Source organism: Lepisosteus platostomus, chromosome 13 (assembly GCF_059453375.1).
Source record: "Lepisosteus platostomus isolate fLepPlt1 chromosome 13, fLepPlt1.hap1, whole genome shotgun sequence".
Classification (NCBI taxonomy): Eukaryota; Metazoa; Chordata; class Actinopteri; order Semionotiformes; family Lepisosteidae; genus Lepisosteus; species Lepisosteus platostomus.
Window position 1 is genome coordinate 4,163,626 of NC_142623.1, and position 15,772 is coordinate 4,179,397.

The 15,772-nt window shown below is 41.4% G+C and overlaps 1 protein-coding gene across 3 annotated transcripts in view; it reads left to right on the forward strand.

Annotated features, from left to right (window-relative positions):
* runx3 (RUNX family transcription factor 3) overlaps positions 1-15,772 on the forward strand; it is a 71,571-nt gene that overhangs the window by 38,023 nt on the left and 17,776 nt on the right. For all 3 annotated transcript variants that reach the window (XM_088602656.1, XM_088602655.1, XM_088602654.1), the window contains one exon: positions 14,176-14,340. In XM_088602656.1, the coding sequence (XP_088458782.1) occupies positions 14,176-14,340 (165 nt within the window). The remainder of the gene's footprint in view (positions 1-14,175; positions 14,341-15,772) is intronic.

Consider the following 15,772-nt stretch of genomic DNA (forward strand, 5'->3'; position numbering starts at 1 on the left):
TGCACGTCTAACAGTGTGGGACCCAGAAACACTCTTGTTAAAACACAGTCTTTTTTTTCTCTTTGATTAAAACAAATGCCCTGGCTTTATTTTGGAGGGGGGTGAACTTAGAACAGTTGACCACAAACATAGTTCCTTCACAAAAGCACTTTACATCACAGTGGTGCCGTTCACAACCGAATTAGTCTTCTGTTTAGTTTGTGTGTGGGGCTGGTTTCTCGCCATTAAAAGATATGCAGACCCTCATGTCTCTGTGATCAAAACCCCATGTTTCATGCTGGCGTCACGCTGGTCTGTCGCTATCTTGTGAGTGGTCCTGTTCAAAAGAGGAGGTCAGCAGCATTGATTTAATGAGGCTTGTGGCCTCCCTGAGGCGGGTATGCAGTTAAGCTGATAGATATCAGTATTCAAGATGGGTGCCGAAAGCCACCACTACCAACACTGAAATACAGAAAATACATGCCACTTGACATTTGATTTTTTTCTGGAGTTTGTTATAACCTGACAGAATCATATGGTCTGTGGGACGATGTTCCTCATTTGATGGCAAAAAATCAAATCGAGAAGCAAAATATGACAACAAATGCTGCTCCTGCTTTGCTTACTTAATTATGAGCAGGCGAACCTAATTGTTGCTTACTATCTTAAACTTTTAGGCTCATGACTGGCTATGGTCATTAGTGTTCTAATGATCTAAGCATTCAAGTTATAAAAAGGTCGCACTAATTATAAAGTGCATTTGTAAAACAAGGATGCTAATATTCTTGCAATGTACTATAGTACAGTTGGTTTAATTCTGCTTGTATCCAAGTTTATTTATGAATTCCAGTCTTGCACCCTTTGGTTCTGAGTTCTGATTTAAACAGTTTTTTTATTATTATTCCAGTCCCAGATTTGCATAATTGTGAGTTTCAGGCAAAGAAAGGTTTATTGTTCATGTTTACAGATACAGTTGGAAAACCTGACAAACTAGATGAGATTCCCTGCAGCTAAAAACTGTAAAAATATAATGCTTGTTCTTATCTTAAATGCTAGAAATGGGTGGGGGTATGCTTGTTCAAACAGTGTTAGAATTTTAAACCATTCTTACTGCACTTTAATATTATACCATGTAATCAGACAGTAAAGTGTAAGATTCTTCCAGTATGCATTTATTCCTGAGATGTGATTAGCACAGTCGTGCCTACATCTTTATAATTAAGCTTCCCTGGCTGCTATTTTGTACTTATTTGACAAATTAATATTGTTAACTTTTTTAAACTTAGGTCTTTTTTATCCAGTACATGAGATGTTAGTTAATGACCCTTGTCTTCAGTTTTGGCAATATGCAAAATATTATGAACTGGTTCTGTGTAGTCAGTGCTGACACTAGCCAATGTACACTTATGAAGGAAAATGAATAAAAGCCAATAGATAAATAAAGACAAATCATCACAACTAACCATATTCCTCAAGGAGAAAATTGTTTTGTGCTGAGGAAATGAAACTAAGGGACTTTGGCTTAATGTCGAGGGAAATCCACAACATCTGCCCATCCAATTTCAGGCACAAACCAACACAGTAATATCAGGATTTCTGTAGGATGCTCAGGTAAGGCACAGCTCCCCAGTTTACCTATAACCTTTTCCGAAACCAATCAGTATGCCACTGTCCACAAGAGCCCACAAAAGGCTGTTCTTGCAGAGCCACACCAGCCCACATTACACGAAACCCAGCAAGTTGAGTACGACAGAGCAGGAATGGGAACTCAGTACGATGAAAGCAGTCTGGGAACAGCTGTGAAACCAAGACAGACGGCAGCACAGGGGGTGACGTTCAGCTCTCTCGCCAGTTGCTGACGCAAATGGGCCACTTTCAGAGCAGTCAGTGGCTAATTTTCATCCGCTATGGTTAGGTGGGAAACCTGAGGCAGAGTCCCGCCTGCTTGAACACGTCTCCGCAAACACAGTAGAATTCCTTCACATGGGCCTAGCATGTCGCTGTAGCTTCCCCGTGGCTTCTGTAGGGAGCCGCACAGAATATATGATGCTGACCTGCATCATTCTGCAGAGATATTCGGGGACTTGTTATGCATTCACTGGAAAAGTGCTTTCCTCTCTAAACCACCAAGAAGTTGTTTCTTATGCCCTTTGAAGAATACTATATGCACTGTTTGCTTAGGTGTAACTTAAGTGCGCAAATGCATTCTCCTCCAGCTGGAACTGCTGATATTTTAGCAAATCATGTGATTAGCAGCTCTTGGTAACCGCAGTGTAAACACTGCTATAGGATACATGGGCCAGGCTGGGAGACTCAAGTGAGGGATGAGCGATGCGCTGCGCACATTTTCATAGGGAAACAAACCATTAAACACCGGCCACTGCCAACCACAAACGGAATGAAACAACGATGTCAAAAGCAGCTTTGGCAGCACTCGGCAGAAAGAGCACCAGCTATATCATTTACTGAGAAAAGCCACAGATCTCACTGAATTCTTAAATGTTATTTAAAGAAATAAATCCTTATTTCTTCTTCACGTCGGCTACCTTTTTTAGAGTGCCAGAAGCAAGTTGTCCGGACTGCAACAGGATACAATATTTGACATAGTATCTTTGTGAAATACAAATGATGACATTGTGACATGTAATACGTTACAAACCTTTTAAAATTAGTGCTGCATTTACCCAAAACTGCCTACTGATTTTTTAACTAATTTTACAGTATTTTATATCTATAGATTTGCTTGATTATAAGCTCACATGCAGTATTTCATCTCCCTTTGTTCTTTTTGTAGAGCACATTGTACATTGGACTTATTGTAGAGCACATTGTACATTGGACATCAGTTACTCAAATTAGTGTGAAATACTTAGGGACATTATTTTACTCAACATTGCTTTTCATAATAAGAGTTTGGGTCAAAAGGCTGTCTAAATGACAAGTTATTGTATTTTCTGAGTCCGGCGCAGGAAAGGGGGAATGGGAGTGAGTGAGAGTAATGTCTCTACAGGTCTCCACTAGGGAGACAGATTGCAATTTTATATTGAAAACACAGACGCAAAATTCCGTTTAATATATTTAGATCAAAATATTTATGTAAAGGAAAAAAATGAATACAGGGACAAGTTACAGTGTGTGTGTGTGTGCGTTGGGGGGGGGGGGGGTGTTGACTTTATTTGCATTTACCGCACTCACTGTACATGTTATGCAAATGGTCAGACAAAGACATTTTTGTGTTATTTTTCTGATGACTTTGCTTTTCTTACTAAAGCAAACAAAAGCACAGCATACGTTGAAAAGAAGAAGCCACCCTGTGGGCTGGCACCCAGGTGTGTCAGGCCACTTCTGCCTCTGGCGTCGTGCTTCAGCGTTTGGCCACACCTAGGGTCTGGTCAGAGCAGCTGGTTTGCTCTCAGCAGAAGAATATTGTCCCTCGTCAGTGGGCGATTGAAGCAGGCGAGAAAAAGCACTAAGGCTCTGGTCTACTGCTTCAGTCACGACTGATTTAAAGGGCCTCGTGCATAAAGTGGGAACAAGTTGTATTGATGAAAACACGGATAAAACATAACGACACCTCCTCACTCTCTCAGAATTTTGTATAGGTCGTGCGGAGTGGGATTTTCTCTACCGTTTTTTCAATACCATAAAAGTCAAATTTAATTCGTTTAGCAGTACAGAAGCTGCTTTCACTAAGTCAAATAACCAGCATAAGCTTTTGCCTGGGTCAACTTTCTGGTCACCTCAGGGGTTAGAAATTGAGCAAATGTACCAGTCTGTTTTAGATTGTATCCCCTGAAGTCAGAACTAAGTAGCTACTGTAAGTTGTGTGAGAAATGTTTTTTAGTATCAGTGTACGTAATTAAGAAGAGTTCCTTTCTTTGATGTCCATTTCACACACTTTCAGTTTTGCCTTGTTTCTGCTTTTACGTGACTCGTTAGCACAGAGTACCAGAATGTCAACAGTGTAGGACCTTCATTCTTCAATTATATTGTTCTGGCCAGTTGCAGAGTTAGAGGTCATTTGTGGAATAATCGGACCCAAAATAAAGTACACAAAACCCGTAACTGTACCCGTTAGCTGTGTCTGCCCCTTCAAATTGCCTCATAGAAAAATATATGGTTGAGTGAGTCAGACAGCCTTGCATCAGCACAGCTCTGTGCATCCTTTATGTTGGCCGTCTAAACAGTGCATGATTGCTAGGTCCGTACACAGGGTCCGTACATAGTATGGTGTGTCTGGCCCCCTCTAACGCCAGTTGCTCACTCGAGCCCTCACCAGTGGAGTCTGTCTCATGCCTAGGCCTGCTGTGCTCGATTTGAGACAGCAGACAGCACTGGCAGAGCTCTTTTGTGTCTGATCAGGTATTCGGCTCGGTACCCTGAGCTAAGCCCCTGCAAAAACAAAGCAAATTAGACAAAATATGTTGGCAGCAAAGAAAGAATGTCTGTCCGTCTTTACTGCCCGTGCCTGTTCATGTCAAGCCACAGAAGTAATGCATGCAGATAAATGTTTTCCAAAACAAAAAGTCCTGTTGCTAACATAAAAGTGGCAATATACTGAGCATTCATATTTGATGTGTAAATGTATTCTTCCTGGGTTCATTTTAAAAGAAGAAAGACGAGTGAAGAAAATGATATCGCCTAGAGTATTGCTTTAAGAAGGAATACTTGATAGTAGTGTACGGCATATGCTTAAGAACGGGCCTACCATCACAATTTGTTAGAAAGTAGACCCCAGATTTGCTTCAGTGATTATCTGTGAAGGAGTGGTTGAGATTAACATTTCACAGAGGGAACTGTGACGTGTTTCTGCATGAAACACACAGAAAAATGACATCAGAATGCCTTTCTTTAAAAACAAAAGCAAGGTCAATTTCAGCCCTTCATTGCTAACCCTTTTCCTGTTTATTCAACAACTGAAGGCAATAAATGCCCACTTTGTGTACTTTTCCACTTCCTTATTTGCACGGTTTCTGAGAAAATGAATCCATTATGCTATTTTAAAGTAATTTAATAAACCCTGAGATCTTGTTTTAGCAAAATAAATGATCCACGAGCCAGGATATTTTCTCCTTAGCTGCGCTCTGATAATAAACAGCTTTTCTGGAGGGAAGAGACAGGACATGGAGAGCACTTTTTCTTTGAGACAAGAAAAGGGATATATTGAGAAGCAGGGTATATGTACTGCCCTGGGATCCTTGTCAATTAGCCCAATGTTTGTGTTTGAGGTTTCGTGGCTAAGGTTGCTTTTTCAAAAATAGATGTATCTTAACGCTCGTTAAATCCGGACTTGAAATGGTGGCGTAGACCTGCTGGAGTTCTTACACCAGTCAGCAAATATTACTAAGAAAATACTAAAAAGTAAGTTCACACTCAAGGCCTTTATTCTACACAGTATGGGCATCAGGGCTTCCCATAAAGCATTGTTCCCCCTGCCGGAGAATCCACCAATGCAGGAATGAACTGCAGCGATGCATCAAAACATAAACCCACGCACATATAGAGACATCTATAGGTCTGTGCATATATATACACTTTTAGGGACATTAGCTGTAGCATTGTTTGCAATAAGGAAAAGATCAAAAGATCACTGCCATCACTGCAGTATCGCAAAGGCAGATCGTAAAATGGTCAGACCTGTGAAGCTGCTGCAAGGCAGCTCCTCAGAGCTGAAAGTAAGGCCAACCGCTTTTGCTTTTGTTAATGCCAGCTCTGCACAGTCGTCCGGGTCGACACTTCAGTCCTGTGAGTGCGTGAGAAAACGGGGGGTCAGGGCTGACGCATCGAGCCCGCTTAGCAAGACGCAGGTGCGCGCCGCTGGGTTTCGGTTTCCGACTTCCGAAGGCGTAGCGACCACATCTCCATGAATCTGCCTTCCTGTGGGTTCTGCACAGCGCCCAGCCCAGATCCCGGCACTGCGGGCTTGTGAAGCAACTGCGCCGGTTTCCCCCTGTGCTGAAATAACATTTAGAGTGCAGGTTATTTCTTTAATAGAATCTGTCACTCGAGTGAAGAAGGGTGTCTCTGTTTTGGCAGCCAAGTCAGCTGTCTGGGAGAGGTTGCAGTAGTATGTGTTCTGGCTCTTGGCCAAGAGGTGTTGAAAAACAGCCTTGTCGCTCCCCCTCCAATCCACCCCCCTCACTGCCTGCCACTCTCTAGAGAAACTTGTTTGCTCTTATACACAGAGAGATGACAAAGCATGAACAAGAAAGTCTGCCAGGACATTTATGATGTTAAACCTGCTCTTTTTCTGTGATAACTAAATTATCACAACCATAAGATCTCATCTCTCCAGATTCTCCCCCAAATTCACTTGAAGGGGTCAGTGCCCGGCTGCAGATATTGGGGCTGGACCTGCTCAGGCACGTTTGCAGCAGAGCTGTCTTTCCTCTTACTGCGACTCTAAAGCTGGGAAGAGCTTATCACGTCTGTACTCCCATAGACATTTGTCCCAACCTCAAATGCTAAAATCTGGCAGCATTTTACATTCAACTATTTTAGGATAACTGTTCTTTTTTTAATTTATCCATTTAATCTACAAAGTAAAAAAAAAGGTGCTAGTTAAATTGTACATTCACAAGAAATTTGTTTGAAAACACCCAGCCTGAAGGGACATCACTAAATATAAGATCACAGCAGCTTAAAGTACAATGTAGACCATTCCTTATTTGGGACTTATAGAGCTGCTAACTTTAATTTAATTATCCCAACATTATGCAGATCTTCTTTTCTCCAATCACCTGAATACTTAGAAGTCACTCAAGAAAAGTGTTAAAACAGATATTTACATAGTCAAACAAAGTTTACTGTATAAGCCAGATAAGGTTATGGGTCTGGAGTTACATTTATTACATTTGATATATTACTAATTATTTATGCTCTACCAGTGATTTTCTTGCAAGGAAGCTTAGGCTTGACCCAAGAATAAGCCTAATTTGCTTTGTTGCCTGCTGTAAAGAAAGCTATGCACACTAACGATGATCGAAGTGCTAATAGTGCTACTAGTACTTGCTGTTAGATGGTTGTGTTGTCTACAGTAGCAACACAAAGTATTCGCAGTGGGAAAAGACAAGAACAGAATGATACATATGTGCCTCTCAGCCTGTCGTCTCTCAGATTCTTATTTTAGACAAGAGTCTAGACTTGATCAGCTCTGCTCAAGAATAAAACCCACATCCTTCCACTTAGTTATGCTGCTTAAACGCCTGATTAAAGGAAAAGGGCTTGAAATGTTCTACTGCAGACTATATGGCCCATTTAGACCTACATCACCTCCAGGCAGAGATCAGGAGAAATCTAGACATGAGGCATGCAAGGAGTGTGCTTCCTAGCTTTTCCTCTGATTCAGATTCTACTTGGAGCGATCAGCCAGTACATGTTTAATTTTTTGGTCTGTGTTCATGGCATGCAAAGGAAACTGTGGTGAAGAATGTAGGGGCACAGAGATGCAAGGTGAATGGCACTGAGGAAGACAGAAGCTGAAACGTTTTTATGAGACCACAGGCCTTCGCTGAAAAAGCGGCAGTTTCTTGTTTCTCAGTTTCTCTGTTTCGATGTTTCCCTTTATGTTAAAGAACTTGTCTGTACCCCCCCCCCACCTTGTTTCTCTCACCCTTGCTTCTGTTTTAACAAATGTGGCGGCTGTCTGTCATGAGAAATAAAGTGCTCAATGTACAATAGCCTAGTCGCATCTGAAAGGGCATCTGACAGCTGAAACAGAAAACAGAGACTGCAAAGTGTAACGTGGATCAGAGTTACACGGAATTCAAACAGAGAGGTGGGGAGAATACCAAGGGGGTTACTTGCACACTTCCTGACTAAACACCTGCCAGACGTCTTGTTGAAGGTGGGTGAAGCCACAATGGTTAACTAGCATACAGTAGGTATAGAGGCAATCACCCATAAGCATGTTGCATCCTTCTCAGCTAGTCAACAATGCAGCAGGAAAAGAACATGTAATCCGTAGTAGAGCTGCTTCATGACTTCGCTTAGCTCCTAATATGTCATTTATCTCCAGGCTGCTGAAGAACATCACAATGTTTGGACAAAAACAGGTCTCTCGCGTATTTGCGTATAACTACTGTTAAAACACAGCCCAGAAGAGCCTTAACAGACAGTGGGGGAAAAAAGGGAGAGAAAGTAAAGTCAAACGCAGAGAAAGAAATTCTGATTCTCAGACTTTTTTTGTTAAATGAAGTGCAATTCGTAATTTTCCCAATTAACGTGAACATTTACCCTCTCTCTCCCCATAAATACTTTTGAAATCTAACTGCGGGCCAAGCACTCTCCCTTTATTGCCGAGATTAGGTTTCGCTGGCTCCTGAAAAGTCGACACTGCGCATTTAATAAAAGAACTTGTGTTTAATGTCTCTCTTTTCAGAAGGGAACATGTGCTTGCCTCTTGAATAAAAAAAACGAAGCAGAAATGTAAAGAGGGGAAGTCTAGCATAACAGCTCATCAATCAGGAGTGTCTTACTTTGGTGAGAAGCTGTCATTGCCACCTACTGAATAAACACGCTCTGTGCATGGCTAACTCTGCCTTCATCTGCAGAAGAAAGCACTAGGGAGGGCTCCTACAGCACAGGTGCAGTTTATTAGGTAGTGTGCGTAGCCATTCTTCTATGTAATTAAGTCAAATACTGTTTTTTATTAGCTTTTCTTTCTTCGCAGTCCAAGTGCTCAGGATTGTCATTCATTAGGTTGCCTTAGTCCAGACTGAGAACATGGACCATGGGGGTGGGTTGGCTTGTGCTTTTACAGTATATGAGGCAACCGCCAATCTGCAAATGACAAAATCGCACCGTCTGGTCGAAGCATGCCTGTTTTTTTTTTTCTTTCTCTTTCTTGGCTGCTACTGGAATTTATCTTGTGCGGCAACCAAAAGCAACATGTGAAGGTATGAAAAAACAAAAGCGGAAAAACAGCATCAAGAAATGTCAGGGGTTCTTTTTTTGTTTCGCTGAAATGTCGTGTTCGGCTCCAGCTGCGGCAGGGCCCAGTAGACTGGATCTCTCCTACCCTCAGATCCAGTTATTTGACAGAGAGTTAGAGCTGAGTGGTAACTTGAAATAAAAAGATCCAAAAGATGAATGTAATGCCCGCAACGTAATGGACAAGGGCCCTAAGAGGAGCTTACCATGGTATGTCACGGTAAAAAGTAGAAAACATGGTGATAAAACATCATGGGCATGTCAAAGTAAATCAAATCATAATCGAGGAAAGTGAACGCATGGTATAAGCATGGTACACTCGTGGGAAAACTGCAAAGGCAAAAAAATCTTTTGGATTTATAGCGGCAGAAATTCATAAGGGTGTATGTAGCACATGTATGTGAAATAAAAACCTTTCAGTACCAGATGGTAATTCTCAACCCACTGGATGTCGACATCAGCATTGATCACCATTAAATTGCTGCCTTCACTTCAAGAAGGTTTCGAATTCAAAAGCTCGCCATCCTAACTTGTTATTGCTGGCAGCCTCCGCAAAGGATAACCTGTCTCTCAGCGCTAAGTAGGGGCACCTGCAGTTTAGTTTGGAATATCCTGAATGTCGTGTCCACAGATCCGACACGACAAAGAAATCATTTTCAACATCACGCAGATCCAGATGAGAGGCCCTTTAGATGTACAGATCTGTGGCATTCCCCATCAATCCCCATGCCTTTATCCAAAACCTAGAACTGTTCTGCCAAAAAAGCACTTTTCACAAGGATTTGAAACACTGAAGTCTTAAATGAAGACCTAATTGACAATCTAACATCAACAAACTACAGCTAAACTTGTAATAAATACAGAGAAACATATCAAGCTATGTGGGTTTTTGAGCATGCTTGACACAAAAGCACCGAGCAAGAGTAAATTGTATTTTAGTTTATTACTGAAAAGCCTTGTTATAAATAATATAGTATTCATTTCTTTATTGTCCTAGGTTTCAGAGAGCTGGCAGCTTGAGGCAAATAAAAACAATATCTTTAATTGCTTTACTGGCTGCAGTTTATGCCATTTTTTTTTCTTTTTAAGCCATGCTAAATAGTCAAAGGAAAGCAGGCAAATATTTTAAAATCGTGGCTGTAGTTTTAGCTTCCTTGTATGCCATAACAGTTCCAACGCATCTCGCATCCCATCACTTTACGGTTTACCTTTAATTGTATATTGGTGTATTATTATGGAACACTAAGACAATGGTTCTGAAGTACCACCCTGTCTTCAAAATAGCAGACCTGATTGTCTAACAGTTTACACCTTCGACTGCTAACATCCTTTGCACACAGAAGATACAGCCTCACACTTTGTAGGCCTCAGGAGGCCTTTTCAGCACAAACATCTGTCCTTCTCAGGCAATTTGGAAATCCCTGGTCGGTTTGCACAGTGCCATAAACCCACTTCCTGCTGTGCAATATATAAATAGTAAACTCATGCATCCTGAATAGGCCCTGCTTATCTGTAAAACTGCCTGCCGTTTAGCAAAAGCGCTCATGTGACTATGCTGGGATGTGTTGTCAGTCGTTGAGAAAGTTGAACAAAACCTTCGCAGATGTGCAATTAAGGAACACGCTTGCGTTTGACGCAGAAGTTATTTTTAAACCGATTTTCTGTTAACAGCATTAGAATATTTTTAATCAACCCTCCCTCCCCCTCAAAAAGTAATAAAATAAAATGTTACCCTAACTAGCTTGAGGGGCAAAAAAAAGCTTTGGTACTGTCAAGGCCGTTATTCATCCCTGCAAATGAACAAAATCTTTACAAGCTTTCACTTCCAACATGAGCTGCATTCACTGCATCTGTGAGCCTCAGCTGCTAGAATCTTTCAAAGGGGCTGTGACATCATGGTAGCAAAAGTATCACTTCTGTTTTCTGGAAAACACTCTGAAACACTCAGTACTGAGCTAGCTACAAAACCATTCATGGATCTGTGCTGGGCAAAGGCTGCATAGTTGCAGCTAGTCTGTTGATAGTGTGAATTTGATTTCAGTCCACCAAGATGTCGCTAGATTAATAGACGCATCACACAAAAACCAACATCTGTGCACATTTCTTTCAAGCGCCCCTCCAAAAATTCAATTCTCTCTTTTTTTTTCCCCTGAAGACCATGGTAACTGCTGCCAGTGAACTGGATCGGGATAGGCAATGGAGAGGTCTTGGCATAATCTGTAGTGCTGTGCCTAAAACTAATGAAACAACAAACAACAACAAGAGAAGACCAGATGGGAAATAGTTACAAAGTTTTATGAAGAAAAAAAAAGGATGGCTTTTCTGATTACTGGTCTAATAGTAACTTCAAGTCAACATAATGAACACCAGACTTGCATAATGAACGTTTCTCCCACTGTTCCCTCTTAAGGCATTCCAAATCTACTGTAAGTGCAGCGTGTTTCCTCTCTTCTGCCAACTGGACCCCAGCCAGTCTATTTCCTACTAAAGGGATATTTACTTTCATCCCTTAAGAGTCAGCCAATTCATCACAGACCACCACGGGCTAAAAAACTATATAAATTATCAGCTTTTTTTTTTTTTGCAGAATATTATTTCCTTTCAGTTGTTTGAAGGAGTATAAATCTTTTACCAGAATGCACAAGCCTAGGGGCTTCTCAGCAGTTTCCTCCTCTCCCTGAGTTTGTACAGAAAGACAGTAGCACAGTGTCTTTAAGTGTGTTAGATAGAGCCAAGGCTCAGACTCAGACTTGGCATGCCCGGAACCTTTCCGTATGGCGTAAGCAAAGCCAACTTCAAACATTTGAATAATGAGCTATCAGTGGCAGACTTTGTTAGGTACTAGAAGAGACTGTTCCCTTCCCAAGGAAAAAAAAAAAAGACATATTGGCTATCTTTACTGGATCCTGTGGCTTTGCATTTTGCTTTGGGACAACTCAGGAAAAATCAAAACAGAACAGTATTTTGATATCTTTCATTCAATTCTGATGAGGCTGGACAGTGAAAGTGCAGGCACATCTGCATTCAGACGCCATGACTGGCCATGAAGCCTCACATTCACATTGAGAACAGTTACATCCATTGCTGCTGCTGATAAGGTGTGGACAACAAAACATTTTTTTTGGCCAAATTGTAGCTCTGTTCATAAAGAAAAGCCTTGGAGAAGTAATGACTTCCATCAAGGATCCTCAAAACTAGCCCCACATTGAATCCGTCAATAAAAAATAACTGATGTTTTCTTCTCTTTTCAGTTCAGGCCTTGTCATAATAATTCACAAATATACATACATATATATATATAACCCAGTGATCATTCCTCAGGCATCTGACACCATTGGGGTGCTTGTGAACACTTCAAATTCAGACCTAGCTATTGCTTCACATTAGGTTTATGTTGAGCTGCCTTGGGTGGAACAGCTGCCAGAGGGCTCGATTGAAAGGAAGAAAGCAGCATTATATATGTTCTCTGAAACACATTTATACTGTTCTGGTAGTTACATTAAACCCATTTCTAATGCGTCCATTATGGCTGTCGGGAGCTGAGCCCCCTGGCCCACCTCTCACAGCAATACCAAGGAAGCGAAGCTAATGCTTCCGAGTAAACAAACGTCGATATCATAACTCACTGTTTTTCCTGAAAGGAGCGAGTTTTTCAGTAATGCAGTAAATACCGCTCTGGGGTTCGCAATCGTTAAACCTCTCTCTTCTACACGCGCACTCCACCGTGTTGGGTGATATAGGCCGTTTCTCTTTGTGTGGCGTCTAAGGAAAGGCTTTGACAGGTGAAATTGTCTGCGTAGCGTTTTCGTTAACCCCTACCGGCAAAATACTGCTGGATTGAAACACGGGATCTTATCATCTGCCCTTCAGTAGATTAGAAGGCCACCGCTTTTACGATGGCGTGAGCCCATATTATTCAATTGTACAGTCTTTACACAGCATAGTTTCACCTGGCTCTTTGTGTGCTTATCCAAATAAACGACCGCGCGTGAATGCTGACATTCTGGCTCACTATTTACACTTACGTGGATTTGTTTCAACCTGTTAACTGACAAACACTGAAGAGTGCTGTAATGGGGCCTGTGGAGTTCTACACAGTTGAATAGCTGGCTGATTCAAATGCAGAAGTACAGAAATAACTGAAAACACTCTACTGTAATAGACTGTGCAGCGTTAGGGGCTTTCCTCTTTTTTTCAGGATGAATGCGAAGCACAATAGCAGCCTTTATTAAAACCCTGCATACCTCAGCTCGTGACAGCACAGGGGTTTTCTTAAAAGTGATCAACTTATTTTTATTGGTAAGAACCAAGTAAATATAAAATTCATTACTTCTGACACAATACGAACAGCAGGGCCTTGAAAGTATTTTTTGATTTATACCAGAAGGCCTCCTCGGTTCTTTGCTGTGAATCAGCTCTGCGAGCCAGTGATTGTCTTCCGTTATGAGCAGTGACCTGAAGAGATGGAATCCAAATGGATCACTGCCAAAACAGTACTCTTCATCCCAGTTGGCATACTGTTTTCACGTAAAAAACGTGCCCTGGGAATTACTGTTGAACTCCCAACTCACTTTTTTACATTTTAGCCATTTTTTATCGCTTAAGCAAATGGCTTTCTAATTGTTAGTGGTTTTGTAATTTTTAGATTTGGTGTTAATGTTCTCAGAAGTTATGGAAACTGAACCATGTACAGTAGTTGTAAATCACTGACCTAGACGCTGGCAATACCTCGGTAATCCACTGTGGTCTGTGCTAACAGTGGAACGTAGATCACTGAACATGTTTCTCTTTGGAGTGTTAAGCCACACACAGCAAAACAATTGATCAGATGCCAAAAAATGAGCCACATACTTTTACTTAGCCTACAAGATGTGAAGAAAGACATGCATAACTGAAATAAGCAACTATCCTGAAAAAACGAACTGTTAAAATGGGTATTAATTATTCAATCTGAGGAAAACACATTCATCCAGGAGTAATGGTGTAAGTCATACAAAATTATGAATTGACTAGAGTATAGTGTCTCTTTTTATAATAGTATAAAGAACTCATTTAAATTGAAAGGTTGTGTAAATATTACACATCTAGTTTTACCTTTACTGCGGATCGTGGGGAATGATAGTTCATCTTCAACTCTGTCTTCCCAGGATAGAACCTTGGTTGTCAGAACTGTGTTTTACTTGGCCATATTTCCCCCCTTCAACTGCAGAACAACACTGGTGTGTTAGCAGAAGACTGTAACATGGCTATCCGTATCTCTGGCAGGACACCGGCAGAAGCTGGAAGACCAGCAGAAACCCACAATCTTCTCTGACCGGCTGAGCGAGCTGGAGAGGATCCAGAGGGCCAGCTTGGCCAACATGCGCGTTGGGACCACCAACACCAACCAGCGGACAACCCACCAGGGTCACTTCAGCCCTCCAACACAAGGTATGTCACACAGGACAGCCCTGTCCAGTAGACTCCCACCCCCACTCCACCCCCTCGGTACACAGCTACTGTCAGATGAACACCTTGGTGTGATCCTGGGTCCCAATTATTCTGTCCATCTTCCCATCTAAACCTAGAAAAGAATTTTGACGACAGGGGAAGATGTAAGGGAACCTGCGATGTATGAAGCCTCAGCTTAAAAAGACCTAGTGTCTTTGAAAAGTGCTCTTTCCACAATTGGCACTGCCAAGGTAACAGGACTTCAGCTGCAGGAGCTCCTGCTTGACCAGTACATTATTTTGCTACATTACGCTCACATGTGCTTATTACAATTGGATGGATATTGAAAAAAAATTGAAAATGAGTTGCATAACTACAGGACTTCAGAAGCAGTTGCGTAATGGAAAAGATTACGCCCAGTCCGGATTCATAGGATTCAAAGTCCATTTAACACCTTAAATCAGCTCCTAGTTTAAAAATAGATGTTTTTCATTGAATTGGGCATGATCCATGTTTTGTACACTTGCTGGAAACCAATTTCTGGAGAATCCCTGCTTTGCATTCTAATTACAGTGTTCAGCAAGCTTGCACAGACTAGCCACATGTATTTGTCTTCACATGCTCAGTAATTAATTCGGCAACCCCAAAAACACTGTTTTGGTTGTGCTTACTGGTTACAGGTAAAGATGATTTTTAATTGATGATTCTTTATTTATTTAATAGACGGTGATAAGCATTAAAGACGTTTGGCACCACCTTCCATTCATACCATCTATACCACAATAAAGCAAACTGAGAGCAGTGAGATCAGCAAGTCTGTTACTGTTGCAGGCCGTGCTTTAAATGTAAGAGGTTATTCACAATTTCAAACACTGGCTCAGAAGACTTCCAGTAAAAGGAATCTCACAGAGCCGTCTTACCTCTTTGCATTGTAGGTAATAAAAGTTCTGAATTCAAAATGCCATTCTCTTTAAAATGTATCTTAATTAGTTTGATTTTTAAGAAACTTTGTAGATTGCCTCTTGTCTGCTAGGGTCCTATCATTTGATTGTGAATGGCTGTGTATAAGCCCTATGAAAGAGAACACTTTGCTCCTAGCCTCTGTCCTCTGCAGGAGTAGCACACCCTTTTACACCTGAGCAGGAATTTAACAGCTCTTTGAGATATTTCTGTCAGCCAGTCTGGGGATGCCAGTTTAAGACTTTTCCTCCCAGAGAAGCCTGGTGTTTAGACTAAAAAGAAGATACGTGCAAAAAAAAAAAAAGAAAGGAAGTTTGGAATAAGTCAGTGGGTGGAGATCGGTGTTCATTCTCAGACACATTTGCTATGATGGCATGTCTCGCTGTCTACACTCGCACTATCACACTACACACCCCTCGGTCAACAATACTCTCCCACACACAATTTCTCATGGGGGGAGACGTTAATTACC